Source organism: Pristis pectinata, chromosome 21, assembly GCF_009764475.1.
Source record: "Pristis pectinata isolate sPriPec2 chromosome 21, sPriPec2.1.pri, whole genome shotgun sequence".
Taxonomy (NCBI): Eukaryota; Metazoa; Chordata; class Chondrichthyes; order Rhinopristiformes; family Pristidae; genus Pristis; species Pristis pectinata.
The window spans coordinates 12,097,706-12,124,434 of NC_067425.1; the positions used below are offsets into that span (position 1 = coordinate 12,097,706).

General features: G+C 37.1%; 2 protein-coding genes across 2 annotated transcripts in view; both read left to right on the forward strand.

Moving 5' to 3' along the window:
• ddx52 (DEAD (Asp-Glu-Ala-Asp) box polypeptide 52) overlaps positions 1-16,311 on the forward strand; it is a 28,764-nt gene extending 12,453 nt beyond the window's left edge. The window contains exons 9-15 of the mRNA XM_052035424.1: positions 3,284-3,374; positions 4,528-4,650; positions 6,198-6,348; positions 9,144-9,219; positions 11,121-11,192; positions 12,694-12,786; positions 13,714-16,311. Coding sequence (XP_051891384.1) covers positions 3,284-3,374; positions 4,528-4,650; positions 6,198-6,348; positions 9,144-9,219; positions 11,121-11,192; positions 12,694-12,786; positions 13,714-13,780 — 673 coding nt within the window. The 3' untranslated portion in view covers positions 13,781-16,311. The remainder of the gene's footprint in view (positions 1-3,283; positions 3,375-4,527; positions 4,651-6,197; positions 6,349-9,143; positions 9,220-11,120; positions 11,193-12,693; positions 12,787-13,713) is intronic.
• A 543-nt stretch (positions 16,312-16,854) lies between these two features.
• Positions 16,855-26,729, forward strand: part of synrg (synergin, gamma) — an 89,347-nt gene continuing 79,472 nt past the window's right edge. Inside the window, 2 exon segments of the mRNA XM_052035267.1 lie at positions 16,855-16,932; positions 24,842-24,882. Coding sequence (XP_051891227.1) covers positions 16,877-16,932; positions 24,842-24,882 — 97 coding nt within the window. The 5' untranslated portion in view covers positions 16,855-16,876.

A 26,729-nucleotide genomic window follows, 5' to 3' on the forward strand; every position in this document is an offset into this window, starting at 1 on the left:
GGAGAAAGTTCCCTTGTAAACCTCTTACCCCAATACCTAAACCGGTGCTTCCTAATTATAGATACCTCTGCGATGGGGAAAAGTTTCCTGCTATCTAACCTCTCTATGCCCCTCCATTAGGTTCCCCCCTCAGCCTTTTCTGCTTCAAGGGTTTAAATAAAACTACCTGGTCTCTCCTCATAACTGAGACTGCATCATCCCAGACAACTTCCTGGTGAATCTTCACTGCACCCCCTCCAATGCAATTATGTCCTTCCTGTATTGTGGCGACCAGAACTGTACACAGTACTCAAACTGTGGCCTAACCAAAGTTGTACCATAACCTCCCTGTCTTGTATGCTCTAGTTAATGAAGGCAAGTATCCCATACGTCTTCCTCACCACCTTATCTACTTCACCCATATGCTACACCCTTCAGGGAATCTTGAACTTCTACACTGAGGTCCTTCTGTTTCTTAATACTTCCTAAGAGCCTGCCATTCGTTGTGTATGTCTTTCTTTTATTAGTCCTCCCAAAGTATATCAACTCACACTTATCAAGATTGAATTCCATCTGCTAGAAACACTCAGCAGGTCAGGTAGCATCTCTGGAAGGATAAACAGTTAAAGTTTCTGGTATGGGACCCTTCATCAGAACTGGAAAAGAAATACAAATTAGTTTTCAGTAGGAGAGAAGGTGGAGGGATGTGTAGAACAAAGGGAAGTCTTTGCAGAGAATTGAGAGTACAGCGAAAAAGATAATTGGAGTACCTCTTCCCGCCATCTCGGATATTTACAATACACGATGCACATGTAAGGTTTATAGAATTACAGACGACCCTTCTCATCCCTCCCATGACCTATTTGTCCCACTGCTGTCTGGCAAGCGGTACTGGAGCATCCGGGCCAGAACTACTAGATTGCACAACAGATTTTTCCCCCAGGCTGTCAGGTTCCTGAATACCCTGGCAGACAAATGCCGCGTCAAAAGCTCTGGTTTGCACAACAGCGTATAAGAACTTTGGCTGCTGCTGGACATGTTTATACAATGAGTACAACACACTGAGCTTGTATTTCTCTTGTCCAACTCTGTTTTGCACTAACTCTGCACTAAATTTGTATTTTGTATATACTGTTTTTTTGCACTATTTGTACTTGCACTATTTTGCTTTGAGTTTTTTGTTTTTTGTTTGTGTTTATTGTATATCTTCTGTTCTATGTATGTCATCTGTTGTGAGAGTCTGGGGAAAACGACATTTCGTTCCACCATGTGTTTTTATAGCATGGATGAATGACAATAAAGTAACTTGAACTTGATCTCTGAAAGGGTGTGAGTTCAGATGTCCTAATGGGAACAGTTCCATATTAAGCTTTGTTTGTGTAATATGATACAGACAAAGAATGAAAGTCTGCTGCCTAAAATTAGATAATCCGATTTGATCTTGGAAGGCTACTGTGTGCCCAGTTGGAAGATACAGTATTGTTTCTCAAGCTTGGGCCTTGTAACATTGCTAGAGGTCACAAACAGCAAGGCCAGAGTTGAAGCAGGATGGTGAATTAAAGAGGCAGGTAACCAGAAGCTCAGGTTTGGGTGATTGCTGCTGAGCATCTGCATTCATTCTGCAGGGGTGACCCTGAGCTTCCCACCTCTTCACCTTTTACAACACATTACACAGATAATGAAGCTTGATGTGCTGGTAACTGACTCCATTAAGCCATTTGGACTCCTATCAGAGATATTCTCTTTGTTTCACACATCCCTCCTCCACCTTCTCTCCTACTGAAAACTAACTTGTATTTCTCTCTTTCCCAGTTCTGACAATGGACCCAGACCCAAGACATTAACTGCTTCTCCAGATACTGCCTGACCTGAGTGTTTATAGCATTTTTTTTTGTTTTTATTTCAGATTTCCAGCATCTGCTGTTTTCTTTGATTCATCTACCATTGCAAATTTTCTTGTCATCTGCAAATTTACTAATCATACGTCCTGCACTTGTATCCAGATTGTTAATGTATGGGCCCCAGCACTGATCCCTGTGGTGCGCAGTCTTCCAAACACAATAGAAAACCTCCACCATCACACTGTCTCCTATTACCAAGCCAATTCTGGATCCAATTTGCCTGAATCCCAGGAGCTGTAACCTTTTGGACCAGTCTCCCATGTAGGACCTTCTCAAAGGCCTTACTGAAATCCATGCATATGAATCTTTATCAACTGAACTGCCCTAATCGATGCATTTTTTAACCACCTCAAAAAAAAATATCAGCTAAATTGGTCAGACATGATATTCCCCCTAACAATGCTAACTGTTTTTAATTAATGCCTACATTTCCAAGTGCAGGTTAATCCTGTCCTTCAGAATTTTTTCAGTAAATTCCCTACCACTAGCATTAGACTTGCAAGCAATTACCTGGCTAATCCCTATTGCCCTTCAATAAGTGTACTATGCTTACTGTCCTCCAGTAATTTGGTACTTCACCTGTGGCCAGTGAAGATTTAAAAATCCTCATTACAGCCCATCAATCTCCTCCTTTGCCTCCCATAGCAGCCTGGGATACATCTCAACATGCATTGCGGATTTACTATATTCTTTTGGTAATATTTGAGAGATTGCATTTGTTTTGTACTGTGAACATAAAACCACTATTCAAATTCTGAATTGTGACCATACTGTTACATTTTATTTAAAAGTTGCAAGCCCTTATTCTGGCTTTCACTGTGGAAAGGTGAACACTGCTATTTTCATTTGTATATATTCAATAATTTTATTTCATCATAGTTTGGCCTTGATTTGATTAAAAGTTCAATTGAAAACTTCATAGTGAGAAGCAGAGATTTGTGTGTTTTGTCCAATTCACTCCTTTTTAATGATACTATGCTCTTAATTTGATATAATATATATCCTTAATTTTACTACCAACCTATTCTTATCACAATTTGCACATAAAGTGCATATGGATATAACGGGTGATCTCTACATTGAGTTGCTTTTGTTAGCAAAAAAAAATTTTGTTTGGGCTGTATCAATTGGTTTACTAGATGTTTTTCATAAGCAGAAATGATTGTTAACATAAAACAGATAATGATGCAGATGCTCAGCAGGTCAGGTACATGTTGAGATTTCAGGTCAATGGCCTTTTCATCAGTTATTACAACATTAGTACTTTTTTCTCTAATAGATACTGTTGAAGCAGCTGAACACTTGCAGCATTTTCTGTTTTTTTTCAGATTTCCAACCACTGCAACTTGCTTTATGCTATTCTAGTTAAACACGTACATTTATTTTTATTTTTTTCCTTTTAGGAATTCTGCTGTAGAGACTGTCGAGCAGGAATTACTTTTTGTAGGTACTGAAAATGGGAAATTGCTGGCAATGCGAGACCTAATTAAAAAGGTACATAATAAATGGGACAATAAGCCCCACATCACTAGCATAACTGCTACTTACATAGCTCTTCAAAACACAAGTTTAGAAGATCTTCCATCTGAGTTGAAATGTCCATGTTTAGGAGTCACAAGTGGTCTGCTAGAGTCCTGGTTGGGATTGAATTATTTGAATAGTATTAGTGATGGGTCAATAGCTATGTTGGATTGTAGCAAACATTTTAGACCTGGCATTAAAATATTAGCTCAGGCTGCACTGAAACTTTTAATGTTATCAGGAATTGAACAGCGACCAGAACTAAAATAGTGCCTTTCTCTAAGAATATTTCTGATTGTAATTCATTAGGAACCCTTCTTGGGTTTCTTACGAACTTTAGTGCCTTGTGTACTGGTGTAATTTCCACTGCTTTCCACTATGTGGCACCAATTAATAACTGACATCTTAGTACTGTGCTGTCTTTTTGAAAGTGACTTTATAAAAAAACACTAATTTCCCTTCTTGTCTTATCGAATGCTTCTACCTATTACTTCAAACCTTATACTAATTTTCTTTCTTGCTACCTTTATGTAATGCATACAATGAGCAGATGCTCAATATTCCATTGAAAATACCAGATAGTAAGTGTAATTCAAACCTCTTCCCTCGAGCCTTTTTTCCAGTCCTTCAAAGAAATTTTGAGAAATGGTCAGAGTTATTTAGAACCTTCTGGTGGCTGCAGGGGAATCAGTGTTCCATCACGCAGCCATCTATTTACTGCTAAATTGGGGAAATGTACTTATCTGACTACTTTTGTGTGTTTGGGGGAGGGAGGGAGGTCAGTGAGGGTTTGGTTGGGTGCTGGTAGTTGAATATTATCCTTCATTATGAAGATAAGTTTCATTTGCTGGCAGGGTTGGGTTGCCTTTAAATTGTACTTTAAATTACCTATCCTTGCCTGGCAAAGCCAACTGATTCAATGTTGATTAGTCATGAACATATTAAACCTCCTTCATACTGTCATCAAATATTTTGTATAACATCATTAGTACGGATGTGGTGTTCTCAGTATTATGTAAACACTCCCTTGATTAGGGATGCAGTTTGAGATTGTAGCAGTGTGAATTGTTTCAATTGCATCAATATGTGATTCTGCTAAATTGCATTTATTTAAAATTCTTTGAAGGGTTTTTCACCTCCAGTGCTGGTGTTTGTCCAGTCTATTGAAAGAGCAAAGGAGCTCTTTCGTGAGTTTATCTACGAAGGTATTAACGTTGAAGTTATCCATGCAGAAAGAACACAGCAACAGGTAAAAGTGGCTTTTATTTTCTTGTATTTTGATTGAAGGAATCAAACTTCATAAATTATTAAAGAGTTGCAACACAATAACTAACATTTATCAGGTAATAATCATTGACCATGTTAAGTATTCCAAAATGTCTTTGGGGGGCTGGGGGGTGTGGGTGGGGTGCTGGGGGAAGAAAAGGAAAATTTAATCTTTTACATTAACATAATGCTGGCAGTTGACACACCACACCATTTATAGGAAGATATAATGGCAACTTAATTGATCATACTGATGCAAGAAATTAACGTGCTTCAGGTCTACAGTGATTGTACAAGTTCTGTACAAGGAATTCTGAGGTACTCTGTTTCTTCACATGGTAGTGGCAAACTGTTTGCTGTAGTCTGTCTCATTGTCAGAAATCTCTTCTGAATTTGCCAACCTTGGTTGCAAACAGTGTTGGAAACACCAGAATTGCCAATAGAGACGTTGAACAGGTCAGTGAAGAGAACCGGGCAGACATTGCATTGTCTCAATTCCTTGGAAACTCTCTTGTGGATCTGAAAATGAACCGGTTTACTTGTAAATCCCACAATGGAATAATTCATCAGAACTGATCAGGATGGCACAGCCAGTAGAGTTGCTGCCTCACAACTCCAGCAACTAGGTTCAATTTGACCTCCAATGCTGTCTCTGTGGATTTTGACATTTTCCCTGTGACTCCATTGATTTCCTCTGGGTGCTCTGGTTTCCTCCCATATCCCAAAAATGTGCAGGTTGGTAGGTTAATTGAACACTGTAAATTGCCCCTAGTGTGTAAATGAATGGTAGAAAATGGGAGTGTAGACAGTTGATGGGAATGTGGGGAGAATAGAATGGGCTATGATAGAATTAATGTAAAAATGGGTGCTTGATGGTTAGTGTGGACATTGTGGGTCAAAGGGCCTGTATCTGTGCTGAATACTCTATAACTCATCCTCAAGATATGCATTTGAGCCATATATTGAAATACTGAGTGACTTAGGATGCCTTCTATTTTCTAACTTAAGGCTAACTTATATATTGCATGTCTAACAGCTACGTCTAACAGCTACATCTAACACCAATATTAATGAATTCTGTAATGTTGCTTATTGGACTGAGCAATATTTGGTGTCATTTGCATGTTTTATATAATGCTACAAGTGAACCCTGCGTTGGGGGGTGGGGGGGTGTTCCAATAAAATGGGCTGTATTGTGATTTTTTTATCCATAACATGAAGCCACGTCATCTGCGCATGAAACGCAAATTTTAAAAAATGTTGTGTTTTATTTAGATTTTTCCCCACTTAAATTCAGTGAAAGCAAATTTTATTCCGTATCTCACATTTTTGGGTACTGATTTGTGAATTCTGTAAGGGCAAATTTCTGTAACCTGAACAGCCTTAACGCAGGGCTCACCTATATTTGTATGAGTGAAAATGTGGCATACTTGGTATAATGTACAATTATAGCCAGATCCCACTTGAATTTTCTGTTTGACAGTCTATGGATCCATAGCAGTTACATGCCTTTTTTTTTTCCCCCATCAGAGAGATAATGTAGTGTGCAGCTTCAGAGCAGGAAAAATTTGGGTCCTCATCTGTACTGCACTCATGGCTCGAGGTATTGATTTCAAAGGAGTGAGTTTAGTCATCAATTATGACTTTCCAACCAGCGCTATTGAATACATCCATAGAATCGGTGTGTATGAAATTTTTCCTTTGTGCAATTGTTTGAAGGAAGAATATCCTGGTTAGCATAAAGTATTTTGGGCTTTATGAAGATGGATTTGTATTTTGCAATAAGTTGAACTAAGTTCCTAGATAGAGGATTTTGTACCCTTAAGAGAGCCAACAAAACTCAATTTTTTTTTATGGGAAGTTTCATCTGAAATACAAAAGCTATACTGCAAGTTTTGTGCTGCAACAGATCTGACATCTTTCACAATTTCCACCCTCCTACAACATCCCCCACTCCCAAGGCACACATTATCATCGAAAAGGCTGATCTGTTCATTCTTGCTGAATCTCTAGTGTGTGATTATAATTGCCTTCATTGAAGAGTAATAGGTTAAATTCATAGGCTGACAAAGCCTCTTACTATTTACAATAAATTGTGTGCAATAACGTCAGATTGCTAGCTTTTCAGAAGGCTGAGCATCTCTTTTGTGCTGGATTTATTTTGTTGGGTGGTTAATCCAGTAATTTTGGTAAGTATAGTTATAATCCAATTTGGGAAGAGGAGAAAATTGCACCATTTTTGAAAATTAGTCTTGCCATCCATACCTGAGGGAATAACTGAGTAATTTGGTCTCAGGTGTGCTGAAGTCATCACAAAGAACTCTAAGCTTGATTCCTAAGGGAACATCTCTGCAAGTTGTTTGGCACCTCCTGTTCAACATTCTGCCCATTTTCAATGCAACCACCCAGTCAGTTTATTGGTTATAGACAAAAATAATGAGTGCAATCCTTACATTCTTGAAAGTAAAATTTCTAATGTATAATCTTATTATTCTTCAAAACCTCAAACATTGATGCTGACATTCCACGGCACGCATGTGAAAGAAAAGTTGCTTCTACTGAATTGTAGTGTATAGTTGAGCAGTACCAGAAGATGCAACAGCTAGCAAATTTGCTTTCAGTAAAACGAACAATAACCATGATATCCCATGACATCTTAGTGTTGGATTTTACCTGTCAGTGATAACTATACTGTATAGCCATGCAGATCTAGAGCTCCTGGGATCTGGTTTGTTTTCCAGTCTCTCCTGCGCTCTGAGCTGTGTTGGCTGATTTTAGCAAGGATAGGAATAGAGGTGTTGAAAATCACCTCTGCATCTTGGCTAGGGAATAGAAAAATCAACCAAGGTTCTCACTCCTGCACTTGTGACCTCCATCAGACTTGGTTGTTAAGTCAACACTCAAAACAGCAGGTTTTCAACTGTGGAATTGTACTTCTGATGGCCTTGGAAGTGCAAAATATTGATGGGCAAATATATTTTCACTTATAATTCATGATTCTTCATACATATTCTATTGTCTACAATTTTAGAGTCTGGTCATCACTGATAGCATACTAAGATTAATTATTGTAGATTTTAGTAAATCAACAGCATTCACTATTTGGATCTAATCAGCTGACTTTATCTAATGATGAGTGAAAAACAAGTCAATTTAAAATAAATTATGTAAGGCTTTAGAATGCTCGATGATATTTCTCCATAATAACACACATTTACCAATTACTGCTTTCATACTCGAGTACCTCCAGCTTTTCACTTGCTTGATTAAAGGGCATTAATATTTAAGCAGATGCACAATGCATTTTGCACCACCATCATCTTGGGTGAATGACTTTTGGTATCAGTTGTGAAAAAATTGTTGACTAGAACACTTGGGGATGGTCCTGGTTGTCTGTGTGTAATCATACGCAATCTTAATTGGAACAAGCAGGTAGGACCTATTGTCCAAAGTGGGCATATTTGCTGATGCAGCACACAGTGGTGCAGTGGCAAAATGATAGTTAAGATTATGACCTCTTGCTGGGAGGTGAGGATGCTACCACCTGGAAGTGCTTCTCTTTGAGAGGTAAAACTAGAAGACTGATCAATTCTGGCTGCTATTATGTGTCTCACAGTGGCATTTTCTCAGCCCTAGGTCTCCCAGTTAAAGGTGGTTGATCGGAAGGGGAATTATTTAGATATTTTATTCTTCAGCTCTCCCTTCACTACGGAATAATATTAACAAAATCATACTTAGAAGTATGTATTATAGTTGCTGTCTATATGAATATTCAGCAGAATAGGTGCAAGTCCAAACAATCTGGGTAATTGCTTCACACTGACCTTGGGTACTCGATTATAAGATGATACAGATATGGATGGCCAATTAGCCCATTGGAACTCAGCCATCCTATGTAAACATAGTTGCCCCATAATGATATTCAAATTTTCCAAGGGTTTGTCTCTACTGTCCAGGCATCCATGTAGATTCTTTTGTATAAAGACTTTTTGACAAATTTGAAAGCCTGTATCCCCTTCCTATCATTTTAATATAACCTTTACCTGGGTTTATCTTATTTCTGCTGTTTATCTTGTATACATGTCCCGCAGTGCTGCCTTCATTGCCTGTCAAATTTGAAAATATTTCTGGTCTTTACTCATAACTCAACCCTGTAGCACAAGAAAAATATTTTGTGGTCCTTTTCTACATTGCTCAGGACTTCTATCTCTCTCTCTGACTTATTACACAATGATGTGGTTTTGACTGTTTGAATGGAGCACATTTCAAAGTTCCAGCACTAAAGCCTCTAACTTGTTTTTCAATCCTACAGAGTTCAGTATTTGTCTTTCTCTACTCTGCTATCTTTAGGCAAAACTGCCTTTTTATTATGTCTCAACAGTTTTCTATTTGTGCCACCTTGTATAGTGTCTGACATTATTTTACAGTAGATGAAAAACCAATAACTGTTGGTAACAAATGTTCTGTTGTAACTAGGACGTACTGGAAGAGCCGGTCACCGAGGAAAGGCTATTACGTTTTTCACAGAAGATGATAAACCACTATTACGAAGGTCAGTTTGGATGTAAATCTTAAGAAAATTAGATATTCTGAATTGTCAGAAGAATGCTAATCCATTTGCTGGATATACAGAGCAAATACACACCTTTATTTTTTTATGATAGTGTGTTTTATGAAAGATAATATTCAGTGTGGTGAAAAGCATAATAGTGCTGTGCTTCACTGGGATTTAAGTTGTTCTTTTTCTATATTGTTCATGTTCACTGACCAATGTTACTCACATTGTACAAGTAATACATATTTTAACAGATTATTACCTTAAATGAAAATTCAAGCATTTTTTCTAATTAAAAAGCAATAATATGAATTGTGCTTCAGTGAATTGCTTTACCTTGGAGAAACAATGTGCTGCAAATTTGCTGCGTTCATTTTGCAGCAAATTGCTATAAAGTGATTGTTGCAAAAATTTGGGCTGTTATTCCTAATATACAGTACTTGGGTAGTTTTAAAAGATCCCCAAAACTAAAAGCTTAATAACCTGATTAAAAAGGGAGCGCACATCACAATGTTCCTTTATGCTCATCACTCAATGATACTGATCTACAGGACCAAGGTCACTTCCAGATGCAAGGTTAGTGCACTTTTCCAAAATTATTGCTCAACTTGGCAAATGGTGTAGGCTATATCCTTTATGCTTCAGTCATTTAAGAAGAAAATTGCATTAGTGAATTGTTTTCTTATGACTCACTTCATGTCTAAGATCCTCTGTTACGTAGGTGTAAAATGAGTCAGTTGCTGCCATGTTGTAGTTTTATTTTCTTGATGCTTTGATGTTATAGAAGGCAAGTGCAAATTATTTCCCTTTTGAATTCCTTTGGACTTGGAGGATAAATTGTGACCCTGCAAGGCTTATTTTGCTTATTCTAACTGATGTTCTAGCACATCAGTTGTGAGAGGATAGTCTTTATGCAACTAAATTGCCAAGAAGTTTTGTTATTTATCTGTGCTGTCATATTTGTTGGCACTGAATTTGCACACATTCATATGTTGCCTGTATTCGCTGATGAACACTGAACAAAGTTTGGAATTCCAAAGTGTTGTTAAAGTGGTTTGAATGTTTCTGGCATGCAAAGAACATAAATAATGATTAAAACCATCTTTCATTAAGTAAAAATATCTTGAGTTAACTGCTTAGTCCTTCACAGGCATTCTCCACCATTCAAATTGATGGAGAAGCACTCCTGCAATTCTTTTACCTTGTGCGGATTTTTATGGCAAGCTCGCTGCAGAACTGTCCGGCAAAGATACCAAGTTGCTGCTCCCACCCAGACTCCACAAGCTGCCCAGTGTCAGAATGTAATTGATAAAACATAGAGAACACTGATTATAACATTGGGGCTTCTGTGTTTGCACGGAGAACAGATATGGAAAGAAATATGGGCAAATTATGTGGGGAACAAAACAGCTAATGATGGAATTCTGTGATCTGTTTCTTGTGCAAGTCAAAATACATTGTTTTCTATTCCACTGTTTAAATTGCTTGCAATACTAGCTGTCAAAATCTATGCACTTAGAGTGAAGAGTATAGACCAGTGCAAATCCAAAGTGTAACTTGGGTAACTTTAAACCTATATGGGAAGAGGCTGGGTCTGGTTTTATTGCTATTATGTCATTGATGTTGTTTAATTTATCCAAACATTTGACAACTGCTCATCAGCCCACATCACATTCAGAAAAATGGTTATTAATTTAAAAATTAATTAAATTAGTTAGTTCCTATCATGTTAGCAAGATATTTAGTTCATTGGTCTCTTTCACAATGGAATCCAGGAACTCAATGAATACAGTAGTTCTTCATACTTGGTGGTGCTGACAGTGCTGTTAGTGAGGTTGTAATGAAACTTTTTCAGAAATATGCTCTTTTTTGTTAATGTCTTTTTAAAATTTATTCAGCATAGCAAATGTCATCAAACAAGCTGGCTGCCCTGTACCGGATTACATGATGCAAATAAATAAATTGCAAAGGTAAATGTCCATGATTTAAATATGTGTTAACTAAGACAAGGAATGCTGTATCTCGCTCTGAGTGAGTGGGCGGAGTTGTAAGATCGTTAGCTATCATATTTGGCAAATTGAGTTAAATCTGTTGCTGCTTCAATAACTGTACATTATCATTTACAAATATGTACTTCCCTGGAAATGCAACAGTCTTGAATTTACTCAAAAACATAATACAGTGGATGCTGTAAGTTTGAACTAAAAAGAGAAAATGATGGAAATAGCAGGTCAAGTAATACCTTTGAAGAAATGGGTAACATTTCAAGGTAATGACTGTCTATCTGAACATCCTTTAATTTCTGTTTCATCTGTCACTTCTTCAAAGATTCATTTACATAGTCACATCAACACAGCCAAAGCAGTCAGCAAAAATGTGGCAGGAGTGGGCAGGTGGAGTTGGCTGGGTAAATGGTGGCAGGGGAGGATGTATAGACAGTTCCCTCCCCTTTCTGAAGGGAGCAAATTAAGTCTATACTCTGCCAACAATTGTAATAACTTATTTGAGAAATGGTATTTAAGTGGCCACACTGGAAGGATTGCACTGCTTAATGGCAATCTGTTTAATAGAAGCAGTAGTTAAAAATTGGGTCTGGTCAGTAGTATTTTTTCCTGTATCCCTGCTCTTTGCGGCAGGTGCTCTTTTAACTGAACAGTTTTTATGTAGAGGACTATTCTGATCATTTTGATATTTGCCCTTTGAATACTATGATAAATATGTTAAGCCTGATTATTCACAGATAAAAGTTCTAAATTTGCAGAATTAACAAATGATCTTGAAATTTGCTCCAATTTTATTGATCCTTTATATTTCATTCATATACATCAGAGCATCCATTGTCCAGAATGAGAAAAGGCCACATATCAATCTATTTCTGAATTAGCCATCCTCATGAGATTGCTATAATTTTTTTTGCTTTCTTTTAATTGTTTTTTTTTGTCGTACTGTATTTCATTTTCTTTCATCAATGAGCATGATGTTCTTGTTTTTTTTCCCCCAAGTAAAAGCATCCTTGCACTTAAAAGTCCTGAATGATAACAATTTAGTCAAATTTCATAGATAAACCTCCACTGGAGAACTCAGATAATGCACCAAATAGGTGGCTTCCTTTACATTACGGAAGATAAATGCTTCAGGAATGTTTTATCTCCACTTCAGCATTATTTGACTGGAACATCAAGGCTGTATCTATTCAATGAATGCAAAGAAAGTAAAGACAGAAACTGGGTTCTCTGAAGCCAGACTATTTAGCAGCTTTGGTACAAAGCAGCAATCTCCAGAATGAGTTTGAATGCATGTCCTTCATATACCAACAAATTATGGGTGCATTTAACCTTTCATCATTGTACCTCTATCAGATTCCAATTCTGTTTTATTAATTTGTTGTTTCAGTTTGTGTATTGATTTTGAAACCTAATCCATTAACAGTGTGTCTTTGTAATAATGGTTGCCACCTTGCCCTCATTGCAGTAAACAAAGGAAAAGGTTAGTCAAAAATCCAATCAAACGAGCGACCATCAAGACCACACCAAAATACTTCCTAGAAATGGCAGCCAAAAAGAAGTAAGGTTCTTTTGCAATTTCATATATTTTTGAATTAAATTGTATACAATTAGATTATATTTAAGTCACACAACAAATCAAGTAATTTCTGAAGTAAAACTCCCAGTACTCTGATATGAGCCTGATGGCAGATTGAATGTTCAGAAAACTTAACAGCCACAGTACGTCAGTTCTTGTACCTTGAAACTTATGTAAATCCTGGTCTGAAAAATTCATGTACAGGACTGGGTTGTATTTTTAAAAATGAAGAACTTGAATGCTAATTGAGCAAACTCATCTTTATTTTTGAATTCTTGTCTCAAGTACGAAGATAAGTGTACTGTTTTATATCTACTTTAATGTAATTCATTTCAATTCAAACAATCAGGACTGTGTATGTTAGGTTAGGTGGAAGTGTTACATCATTGCTAACATATGAAAATTTAACCCACTCTGGCAGACAGTTCGATATAAAATTGGCTTGAATTTAGTCATTCAATTTTTTGGTTACAATGTTTAATGTTTATTAGAATAAAATAAAGTTATTGTTATTTGAAAACTTTTGAAATAAAAACAGAAAATGCTAGAGATACTCGGCAGGTCAGGCAGCATTTGTGGAGAGAGAAACCAAGTTAACGTTTCAGATTGATAATTGTTCATCAGAACTTCTGCATTTTGTAACATGAAACATTTCCTGAATGAAGCAAGTTAGATCATTTTGAATATGAGACTCAATACAACACTCAGTAATTCTGGTGGTAGTTGCTGAGATGTAACCACCAATTACAAAAGGGAGAACTAAGTGTATTAATTAAAATCCAGGAAAATTGTTGAAGAGCAATTGTAAGTAAGAATATAGAAAATGAAATGTGGGAATATATTTCTTGCTGTGCTTCAGGATCCTAACTAGTTAATAGGGAACTCTAATTTTTATTTTGCTGTTTACAGAAAATTGATTCAGAGGAGCAAGAAGAAAAAAGAGAAATCCCAGAAACTGACAGCCATTAGTTCTTAACAAGGTTCCACAGACAGACGATGCAGTGCTGTTGGAAATGCTGAAGTTATCATACCCATATCCCTGTTGTACAAGCTGGTTGATAGCAGAACAGCTGATGAGCAGTTGATTCTGTGGTAAATGCATTTATGCTGAACAAAGTTTTCACTGCTGTTTTGAAAGAAATATTTGTTTCTAAATTTTTTAACGAATTTTGGATGTGCTCAAGAGTGCGGTGTCACCTGTATGTAACTGCAAAATGGTGGTCTCTTCTATATTGTATGTTTTAAACTGTTTAGAATTAACAGATGCTACAGTGTTATATTACCAATGAAGATGTGAATTTCACATACATTTTTTTCCAATAGGGAGAATTGCAGTCTGCAAACTTAAATTTGTACTTTAAATTATTTTAATAAGAATTTGTTGTATGGAAGTTATTTTATGAGCAGGTGTATAGTTGCAGTGAAACTATGACTCACCTAATTCATGACAAAGTTGAATAGGTGATTTATCATCAAAATGTCATAATTACTTTTCTGATTTAAGTGTCCATCATTACTGTAAGGAGCAAAATTTGGTTTTAACACTGTTTACATTATCTCATTGTTTGAGAAGGAGTGTAAAATAAAACTTTGTATTTCATAATTGACAAATCTCTGGATAATGTATTATGGTTAATGCAGGGACATGAAAATGAAAGAATTAATGAAGCTATTCTTTTACTACCTCCGATATTCCTAGTTGTACTATACGGCTTTCAATGAAAATATAGTTATTTATTCTCAATGTGGAATTTATTTCCCAGCATTGGTTTCTCTTAAACAACAAAAGTATCATCTTGACAGCACAAATGAGTCAATTGTGATGATGTGGCTCCGATGTCATGTGGAAGGCAATTTGAGTAAAAAGTCTCAGTGATCAAACAACTTCAGTTACTTTATTGAAATTTTCTGCCACTTACACTGTCCAGGCTAATGCCAGGGAGCCCCTATAATAAGCTAACCATTTTTGCCACCATTCAATTTAAGTTAGAGGTATTAAATATGCCATTTACAATACCTCAGATAATTCAATAAGCTTTTTGTATGTTGAAATGTGATTAAGTATTGTTATCTATTCACCCCAAGAGCTGAATGCCTTGCTACAGCAGCAGCACTATTGCAAAAAGAAATGAATTTGCTACAAATCCTAACTATTGAAAGAGCTATCCATCCCTTATCTCTTATTAATCCTCAAAGAACAGCTGATTGAAGCTCACTGAAGTCTCCATTCTCTGTCTGTGTTTGAAGTCTCTGTCAGCTGTTTGCTAAATGCAGATTATCTTTCAGTTTCCAGTTAAATAACTCATTCCTTGTGGAGAGACTGGAGAATTAACACACTGCCAATCATCACATCAATATGCAGTCAATTACTTTATTACAGTTCAACTGTTAAAATAGAATTCCACTTTTACAAACTAACAATTTTCTTGCTACTTTGGCTAATTCTAGGGGGTTATTATGGTCAATTTTTTAATCTGAAGAAAATTCCTAGCTTTTTATGTTACAGCTGAATATATGCTCTTTGAAGCCAATTATCAAAATGAATAAACTGTAGTTTAAGGTAGTGTAAGGATGGCATCATCTGTTCCAAACATTATAATTTTTAAATTATAAACCGTCAAATTATAGATGTGTTACAAATTCCCTTCACTAAGCATCAATCTGCAACTATTGCTTCCCAACACTAGCCAACTTTGGTAAATCTAATATAAATTAGCAGCAATCCCTTGTCAGAGAGAAAATGGGTGCTATTGCTATGGTCTGAAGTTCTGAGTCTATATACTAAGACTGCAAAAAGTGTTGCAGAAAGAGGAGGCTTTGTTCCTTGAACTTCATTAGAACAGTGTAGAAAATGGAAACAAAAAAATCAGATGCAACAAAAACTCAGTGGGTAGTGAAATGCAGCCTAGTCATGTGCATGAAAGACCAAGGTGCTCACAATATGGTCAAATAATCTTTGTTTGGCGGATATAATGTAGAGGAACCTAGAGAGTGGGTGGTGCACAGTTTATTGTAGGTCAATACACGTGAATCGTTAGAGCTTAGCACTGAAAGGCATACTGAAAGTCAGTACAAGAAAAACGTTCCTATGCAATTGTCTTGCTCTCATGCTTCCAGACATCAGCCAGCTCAAGTTTTAACACCAGTTCTCGAGTTGTCAAATGTATCTCAGCTGAAAACACTTACAATGAGTGATCAATGCATTGGCCTTTTATTACTTTATGATGTATAAAGTAATGCATAAGTAGTAGAGTAAAAAGTGTACTTGATCATGTATTTTCCACACAGGTATTTTTCTTTGTAAGGAATATGTATAATTTACTGAAGTTGAGCTATAAAGTATTTTGTTTCATGACTTGTTATTTGAACTCTGCAGAGCAAGGCTGAGTCCACACACAAAGCACTACATTTTTTTTAAGATAAGATGTACCTGCCTTGGAGGTAAAGCAAATAAATTGTATTCAGTACTGGATAAGATGCTGTGATACTTTTGACTTACCTTGAGCAATGCAAAAGGAGCCTTGTGACATAATAGTCTACTTATTTTGGTACAAGCGATTAGTTGATTTACATTTTGGTTTCTGTTCCCTCACATCAATGCACTCTTTATCTCAAATGTTGATATAAAAGACGTGATCTTTCCTGCAGTCAAACCGTCTGCTGCCTTTCATTTTGTATTTAGACATTTCATTTAACAATTCAGCAGATACGAGAGCAAGGCAACGTACTATTTGTCACAATAACAAGATCTTTCCAATGTTTTTGCAATGTCAATGAACCAAAAGAGTGTAACAACAATAATTAGGTCAGTATATGGTGCTGTAGGGTGCATTGCACGAAAAGTAAAACCGTGCATGATTTAAAATGATATATTTATATTGAGATAGCATTTATGTTCATGAAAATGAGGTTTACGCAAATTTAGGATGCTTTGACATATTCCAATGAACCTGCCCCCGCAGCCACCGCCAAGCTCTGCGGAGCTGGTGATTGACAGGCGACTGTGAGTTGACCTTTGGGGGTGGGGTTCGAACCCGGAAGTAGTTGCTGGTTGACAAGGAGCTGAATCAAGATGGCGCTGCGACCAGGATCGGGAGGCGGTGGCGGCGCCGGAGGCAGCGGGAGTGGGTGAGTGAGTGGTGGGGCACCGGTTCTCCGGGACCCTCCCCTCCCCTTATGTTAAGTGACGCGGGAGCATTTAACGCAGCCGTGTCGGCGGCGGCGGGGAGATGGGGCACTGGGGTGTTCGCTGCCGGTTGGGGAACGGATGGGGGGGACAGGTCGGCCCAACCCGGTCCGGCCCGGCGATCTCTGTCCACCCCCGGGACCCGGCTGGGCAACACTCACCGCTGTCATTTACCCCCCGCCTCTCGTCTTCTGTTCCTAAAATTAACTGCCAGCCTTTCCTTCCTTCCAAATCGGCTGTAAATGCCCCGAATCTGAAACTAAGCGAAACCATCCCCCCTCCCTTATCGTTACTAAAAGGGGCAGAATGGAAGAAAGTACGGGATTTTATTCCCTCCTTTCAAGCTGTAGTGTTGCTGTTTGAAGGTAATCTGATGTGCTGCACGCTGAATAATTGATGTTGCAGAAGGAAATCGGCCCTTCATGCATCTTTCATCCGACCTCAACTCTTTTCATCCATCATTACTAATTTAGGTGCAACTTCCTTGATTAAAGGGGGATTCATCAATTGATCGCTGCTTCCCCCTTTCTCTGTTCTTCTCCCACACACTTAAAACAATGTTAGTGCAATAAAATCATTCATAAAATCAGTACTGGCATCCCAGGGATCATGACAATGTGAAGTTTCCCAGGATCATAATGATGGAATAAAGCAGTTTTGAAATTGCTTGGTTTCTGTTCCAAGTGTGAGAGAATGGAAAAAATATATATATAATATATATTAAAAAAATAGCATGAACTATATTTTTGTTGCTCAGCAGGTCTGACTGCACCCATTTTTTATTCTTGGGCACAGCCAGTATGAATGAATGGTTGGTTTTTCTGTTGGCTCATTGATCACTAGCAAATAAATCCATGTTGCAAAAAATGAAAGGAGGATTTATAACATGCAATACTTTTTGTCCTGCCATTTATTTTGGATTGCTGCATACAATCATTTATCAGATGTAGTAACGTAATGGTTAAGTTACTGAACTGTCAGCCAAAGTACTGGACTAGAAGCATACATATAAATCCCAAGAGTTTAGGAAGTTAAATTCATGTAATTAAATCTGGAATTACCTTGAAATTACTTGATTGTAGTAAAGATTCATCAGATTCACTTATACTCTTCAGGGAAGGAAATATGCTATTTCTACCTTGTCTGGTCTATATGTGACTCCAGATCTAACAACCTGGTTGATAGCTACCTCCTTAGTTCAGGGGCAGTTAAGGATCTCATGGATGAATAAACAAAAAATAAGTAGTAGCAAGGGCCTCCAATTCTGCTTTAAGGCAATGCCTAACATTTTGAAAAACACCTCCATAATAAAAAGGAATGTCGATCAAATGTTGCAAATGTCAAAACTGATCCAAGACCGTTGTCAAAAATAAATAATGTATATCTCCTTTGCTTCATTTTGATCTCCTATCTTAGCATATTGTCATGCTTCCATCTGTAATTGGCCAGAAATGGGATTTCAAGTGGATTAATTTTACTGGTTAAGTTCAGCAATAAATGATTACTACATTGAACAAGTTGCTTAAATGTTATGAATGCTCTCAGCCAGTGTTCTCTTTCTTTCCTTAATATATTTAATATCAGGCTTTCCTGATAAAAAATGGCAGCTATTACTTATGAAGTCTGTCAATCCACATCATCCAAAAGGATTTATGACTCCCTGAAGCATGGAATTAAATGAATCATTGGTTGCTATTGTATGTTTCTGAAAGCCTATTAAATTGAGCTAAATGGCATATTTTGTGTAATGTTGTGTCATTTTGGTTTTGACTTTACTCGTTAGTGAAAGTTGTGTTGATATATTAGAAACTTTAGTATTGAGAAAAGGATCTCCATCCTAACTGATGAGTTTGGGAACTTAGATGTAAGAAGAATTGTAAGATTTCCTCTCCCAAACACTTCCTGTCCCACCCCCACAGCCTGAGTTGTACAAAAAACTTTTTTTGGTACTAGCTTTTTCAAAGGCAACACCATACTAAGCACATAAGTAACACAGAAATAACAATACAATGGAAACAATGTGAGCTACGTAAGAAGCATTCCATAATAACTTTTTTTAAGTTAATGAATTTGAACATCTAAACCTGCACAAATTTTCTGAGAAGCCAAAAATTCATGACCATCAATCTTAAAAACTTAGTCTTTCTGATAAAATGGAGTAATGAAGATTATTGCATTGTAAAATAGCTGTATTCTGAGCACCTTTCCAGTTTTAAATTATATATGAATGATTTGATCTGTGTACGGAAGTGGGATATGTTAGTAATTTTTTTGGCAACTTACAGTTGGTACTTTTTGTTTCTTAGTCCTAGAGTGATTACAATTTTGCTTTTGGATCAAATGATATATGCTAGTTCAAACAAAGTTAATATAGAATTGTGTTTATGGGTTGAAAGAGCTTTGAGAGCCTCATTAACAAGAAGCACAATACAGTCGTGAAAAATGAAACCATCTGGTTAACCAGGCAAACAATTATGTTTAATCCTTTGTTCAAGCTTAGTGCAGAGCAGCATATTCGGTTTCCAGAATAATATAAAACAAATCACTTACTGCTTAATATTTTATAGATATAACATTAAATTCTGACTTGCAACAGTCAATTTTTGTTTTCATTTGTGACCTGATCTCTCAGTTGAGGATTGAGAGGTTATATAACGGTTTTCAGTCATAATGTTTGCAATGAATTTTAGTTTATGAATTTTTCTAGAACTTTAACAAAAGGGACTAAAACATATTGAGTTGTGATGCATTGGTTTAGTGGTTTTAGATTGAACTAGTGATGTAGAAGCCATAAGTTTAAATTCCCACCACTCAAGGTTTTCAATAAATATTTCTTCTCCAACACTGAGCATATCCCACAAATATTAAAAAAAAAGATTTGTTCATATGATGCAAGGCAGTGACATGGCCATATAACTACAGGGGTCTCTTGAATAGAACTTCTAACTATCTCTTGATATGAAAAAAATTAGTCAAGGCATTTTGTGATAATTTGCATAAACTGAAGTGCTCTTCCCGCCTCCATCGGCTTATCACCCCTCCTCACCTGGATCCACCTGTTATTTGCCAGCTCTTGCTTCACCCCTTCCCCTCACCTCTTTATATTGGCTATCTTCCCTCTATCTTTCAGTCCAGATGAAGGGTCTCAACCTGAACTGTCGACTGTCCATTTCCTCCACAGATGCTGCCTGATAAAGATGATCCAAATAGAGATGAGGTTACTGTTACATTCAACATCATTCCCAAACATTTGCCAGATCTTCTAACACAAAAATTGTAACTTCCAGACACAGTTCCTTCATAAGAGGACAGGCATATGATCTTACAGCTATTCCCCTTCGTCCTTTTTAGTTGCTGGCCTTTACATTTTGTAGCACAAATCTGATACGTGATTGAGTATGAGAGCACTATATTGATTAAGGGGTGGGAGAATGGGGTCAGTAGACCTACTAAGATGACTGACATTATTCTTTCCAACTGAAATTATAGGTAGAGTGAGACGGGGAGGATTGTAGTACATGTAGGTACCAATGATTTCAGCAGGAAAAGAAAAAGAGGTTGTGTATAATTGGTATGAGTAGCTGGGCATCAGATTAAGAAACAATCTTAAAGGTGATAATTTCTGTGCCATTACCTGAGTCACTCGAAATTGGCATAGGGCAAATACTGTTCGAGGAATGATCCTGTGACATGAAGCCTGATCTGCTAGAAGTGGGTTGTGATCCATGGTGCATTGGCATCAGTAAAGGGGAAAGTGAAAACTGTACCACTTGGATGGTCTAACCTGAACTGTGCTAGGGCCATTGTTTTAATGAGTCGTGTAACTAGGCAAGCAGGGAGCGTTTTAAGGGGTCAAAGTTGCAAGGATGTGATAAATCAAAGAGTAGTGCAAAGCAGCACAGTGGTGTTAGGAGTGCCTTTACTTCATAGCTCCAGTGACCCAGCTTCAATCCTGACCTCCAGTGCTGTCTGTGTGGAGCTTGCATGTTTTCCCTTTGACTCTGTGAGTTTCCCCTGGGTGCTCTGGTTCCTCCCACATCCTAAAATTGTGCAGGATAGTAGGTTAATTGGCCACTGTAAATTGCTCCTAGTGTGCAGCTGAGTGGTAGAACCTGGGGGCTGGGGGAGCTGATGGGAATGTGAGGGAATAAAATGGGATTAGTGTAAATAGGTGCTCGACAGTGGTGCAGACGTGATGGGCCAAAAGGCCTGTTTCCATTCTGTACAATTCCATGACAAAGCAAGAGAGAAAAATATTGTCCTGGGAAATGATAAGGATTATGAAAAGAAGAAATAGGACAAATCTAAGAGTAAATCAGTAGGTAAGGCGAGAGATTACAAAAATGATAAAAGAACAAAACTAATGGCTCTCTATCTGAATGCATGTAGCATTTGAAACAGGACAGATAAACCAAGCATGCAAATAGAAATATTTATGATCTGAGAGCTATTATAGAGATATGATGGCAGGATGACTTAGAATGGGACCTGAATATTGAACAGCAGGAAGGACAGCAAGCTAGGAAAAGGTGGAGGGATGCCTCTTACTTAATGATGGTCATGGCACACTAAAGAGGGATGACCTAAGTTCAGGAGACCAGGATATAGAAGTTGTTTGGATGGAGATGACAAATGATAATGGCAAAAAGTCACTTGTGGGAGTGGTGTACAGACCCCTTGGACAGAAACCACATGGTATGATAGATTATAAAGGAAGAAATAAGGGGATTGAAACATACAAGATCACGAGGCGTCTTAAAGTGCATGTGGAGAGGATGTTTCTTTTGTGGAACGATCTAGAACTAAGGGTTTAAGACAGATAAGGTGAAATCTGTCAGAGAGCTGTGTCCTTGGAACTCAATTGTGTTGGAAGTCGAGTCTTTGAATATTTTTAAAGCAGAAGTAGAATGTGTGATAAGCAAGAGACTTAAAGCTTGCTGGGTGTAGACAGGAGTATCAAGTTGAAGTTACAGTGAGATCAGCTGTGATCTCATTCAGTGGTGGAGCAGCCCCAAGTGATCTTCACCTGTGTCTAGTTCACATGTTCTGAATATATTGCAGCATTTTATGAAAGTAGTTGTCAAAAATGCAAAATGAGTAAAAGAGTGCATGGGCAGATTAGTGTTTTATGTGTGATCTGCTCCACCTGATTCAGCCTGTTGCCAACACATTTGTTAATAGAGAAAGGCATTTTATTTTAAAGGAGGGCAGAGCAATCAACAACATCTCTTTACATAAAGATTAGGAAGAGCAAGTTGAGGGCCAGCCTCAGATTGGTGACACCACAATTTGCGAAAAAACTCACCTGCCTCAAATTTTGATCAGACCAACCGAACAACATTGAAAACCCCACTTGACTATTTTCTGATCTAATGCTCCATTGCAACTTGTGTTTTGACTATTGACAGCATGTTGAGGGAATTTTTTCAGAATAATTAGTCATTGTGTTTATTACTGAAGTTTATTACCGTGGAACCTTTTAATTCCAAAACAATAGATAGGGGCTTGGGCTTAATTCAAAAGACAGTCCTTTTAAGTCATTATAGCATGCTTCTCTGCACTACAGTAAAGTGTTAGACAAAATGGTTAGTTTAGTTCTCTGGAGTAGGGTTTGAGCTTAGTTTCTTTTGATTTGGGATTGAGAGTGTTTCCACTTCACCAAGACTTATCCATTCTCTGTAAGCTGTTTTGAGTCGCGCTGCATTAATAATCTTGTTAGTAATTTTTTTGTTGTTTATGCGTTCACATTGTCTAGTTATGAGTCATGATGGTAATGTGCTGTGGAATAAATGTAATCTCAGGCGGAAAAAGCTGCTTGGTTGTACTTCTCACTGGTATTTTCCTCCCAGAACCACTGTTTTTAATAAGTTGGGTTGACTCTCCATTGCTAAGTTAACCGGTAACCCCAGTGTTCTTGTTTTAAATTTTCTGACATAATTTAGTAATCTTAAAGATTTTCAGTCAGAAATTTGTTTTTGAAGCACAATGTCATCAGTGTGATGATTTATGAGATGAAATTTGCAAGGTTTAAAGCCTAAGGTCACATAGAGACCTTTTTGTGATGCATATTTGTCCTGTGGGTTCAATTTTGAATTTTGATCTGCTCCTTTACCTGACATTCTTAACATCATAATCTCACAAATAATAGGTTATAACCCAATGCATGTTTAATGAGACTTGGGGCACGCTCATGGTACTGCACCAGTATTGTGTTACACTTAATATGTGGGAGCTGCTGTAAGAACATGAGGGGTTTCACAGTGTCTGTCACAAATTTGATATGGAAGTTGGTGGCCTTTGTTGAGTTGCTGATGCAGCTTTTCAAGAGGTCAAGGCAAAGCTTGCAATTTGTAATTTAATGATGCAGAGATAACTTCCACAGAAGCTTTGTTTTATTATCACAAAAGTTGAGGTTGGTAACTAGCTACAGTACTACACTAATGCACAATAGTAGTGTGGTGGTTAAATTACTAGCCTAGCAGTCAGCAACCTGGACCATTGATCCAGAGAAGAATTCAAATCCTGCCACAGCAGTCAGTAAACTTAAATTCAAGTGATTAAAAGGAGCTAGTTTTTTTTAAGTAAAGCTGGTCTCAATCACAGTAAACAATGAAACTACATGATTATCATTAAAAGAAAGCATCTGGTTCAAAATGTTCTTTAGGGAAGGAAATCTATTTTCCTCGCCTAGTCTTGCCTATGTGATCCCAACTTCATCCTTGTAGTTAACTCTTGGTTTCCTCCTGAGTCCAGGAGTGATTAGAGATGAATAATAAATACCGACATTGCCAACACCATCCACATCCTGTGAATTAATACTTCTTTAAAAAAAAGTATTATTTTTACATATTGCTGCAAGCGTTCAGAAACATATGCCGAGAATATAATATTTTATGGCTAGCTGTCATTCTCACTGCTGCCTGAAAAACCAAAGAGTTGAGTTTTGTTATGTGTTGAATAGCAGTAGCTGGAACCTCAATATGGTTTGCAATTTTTAAAAAATTCTGTATTCTCCATTTCCATTCTGTGATTTATTCAGTGTTCTTTCTGAAGAAATATTCAGGATGTGGGGATTGTTGGATGGATCCAGAAATTTATTCATTGATCTTTTTGAGATAATGTTTGGAGTTGGGGTGAGTTTGCAGGTTTGGGGTCATTACAGCATGGGAGGTAGTCATTCAACCCAGCGAATCATTGCCAGGTCTTTGTTGAGCAATCTAGTCAGTCCAGAGTTCCCTGCTCTTTCCTCTTTGCTTGCAAATTATTTTCCCTCTTCCACTGTTAGTCCACTCCACTCTACAGGGACAGAGTCCTAAATAATAGTAAATCTACATAAAGTAAAAATTTATCCTTGCACTCCAGTGTATCCATTGCCTATGACTTCAAATCTCTGTCCCCAGTCCTTGAAATGGAATTCCTGAAATTGCTGTGCCCATTAAGGATCATTTAAATTGGACAAGGCTGGAGGCTCCATTTTCAAAAGGGGAATACAGCTATATATACTCTTAAATGAGCAGCTTTTGCAATCCTTTTCACTGTGATATTAAAAACTTGGCATGAAAGTATTTGAATGTTTTAACCAGTTGAATTGATTCTGCACTTTTCTTCTCACGCCCCCCTCAGACTTCCTCTCTTGCTTTACTGGTCCCCTCCTCTCTCAACACCTATCAAATTTCCTTCATAAAGTACTTATAGACTCAATAATCAATTGTTGCAGTATATTTCACCCTTTGTATAAAGATTATATTTCTCTAATTTAATGTAGGTTTTAAGAACACAGCAATTTAAATTCTGTCAATAACCTGTAAAGATCTGTTATGCTAATTTTATTTTTTTGTACTTTGGTTGCAGCTTCATGTTCCCAGTATCAGGGGGATTAGTTCCTCCCCAAGGTATGTATGGCAATGCTGCAATTCTACCATGCATATCTTGATGCTTTCCTTTTATATACATGTAACATTTGTGACCCATTATGTATCCTGTGTTGCTATATTGCCATCAGTCTTTTAACCACTCATTACAATGCCCTAGTTTTGCATGTATTTCTTTTAATGCATTCATGAGTTCTAAATAAATTATTCTTCAATTGATGGATTTGGTATATAAAGTAGATTAAAATTGGGAAATGCATAATAAGATAAGATTTCTTTATTAGTCACATGTACATCGAAACACAAAGCAAAATGCATCTTTGCGTAGAATGTTCTGGGGGCAGCTTGCAAGTGTCGCCACGCTTCTGGCACCAACATATAAATGTTCTGAACAGTGTGCTGCGTACCAGATGGCCCTGTTTCTCCATGTATATGTTGTCTTTTGTACAGTAATGGAAATAGTACTGAGATTAGTTGCTATTGGTGATGTTTTTGGTAATGGGTGAAAGAATTCACTCATGATCCCTTTCTTTTCACTACACCCTCACCCCCTAATGCTCATCACTTAAAATGAACTAAGCAATGAACCTGGTGTTCCTTTTCCTTTCCTCCATTGCGTGTCATTTGGCACCCCACCTTACATGCAAGAAGTCAGAATCTCACTGACGACGAGATATAGTTTGGTATAGCCAAGTTTTCAGCTTTTTGCCAGCGGCTATCTCATGTTCACCCATGGACACATTTTCCATACATAGGTTAAATTTCTCCTAAATTAACATCTGCATCTGTATTCTCTTGGGTTAGCATGACACAGTCTAATAATTAACTTTGAATCTCAGCAAACCACTTACCAGAAAATACATTCACCCTAGAATGTGTTTTTAAAAAAAAACTTCTGCCTTGAATATGAAATATATGCAAGATTTAACTACAGATAAAATAAAATGCTAATATATTTTGCGTAGACTGAAGTGGCAGCACCGATACTTTCTTTACTTCTTATACAGTTACTTGTGTTTTGTGCATTAAATGAGAGTGAAAGGAAAGAACACCTTGAATTTGTTTTTTTAATTACACATGACAACACTCTTCAGCAAATAAGGTAGGAGCAGATTTCTTTTGTGATTAAAGTGTTGATGGGATTAAAATTGATATCTCATTGTTAATGATCACTTGCATCTTTCCATATGAGGAGGCAGCTTCTCATAACACAACCAGAAAAGGAGGCCATTTAGGGTCTCATGTCTGCGTGTGCTCACTAAATTCTCTAAATCCTCTCTGCCCATGTATTCCCTATATCTTAATAAGTTTTCAATTTTCAGATATTTATTTGAATCACATTTAATAGTAGTAATGATCTTATCTCTGTCATTGCTTCTCATAGAGTATTTCATTAAAATAAATAATTTTTAGCATATTTACTTAGTCATGTATAAGTTAAATTTATCTTTTGAAGTCCCCTTTAAAGCACCCCTGACTTGTCTCTGCTATTATGTAAAGAACTCCCTTTTTTTAAGATAAATGCAGAAAGTGCTAGAAGCACTCAACCATTCAGGCAGCATTTGTGGAAAGTTTCAAGTTGAAGATCCTTTGTCAGAACTTGGATTGTATTCTTGTGGAGAACCTTGTATTTAGTATTGAGGTATGCAAATCTAAGTTTTACCACTGCCTTTTGTATATTATAAAACTTGCAGTACTTCAGAAAATTTTCATTACCAGAAAATGTTCCACTTTTAAGCTTGGTGTAAGCCTTAGTTACTCTACTTTTCTACTCCTTTCTAAGTTTTTGTTAGTGCTAAGAGGAAACATGCAAATTCTTTTTAACATGTACCATATGTTTCTGTAAAATTTCAGCCAGTATAAATTTA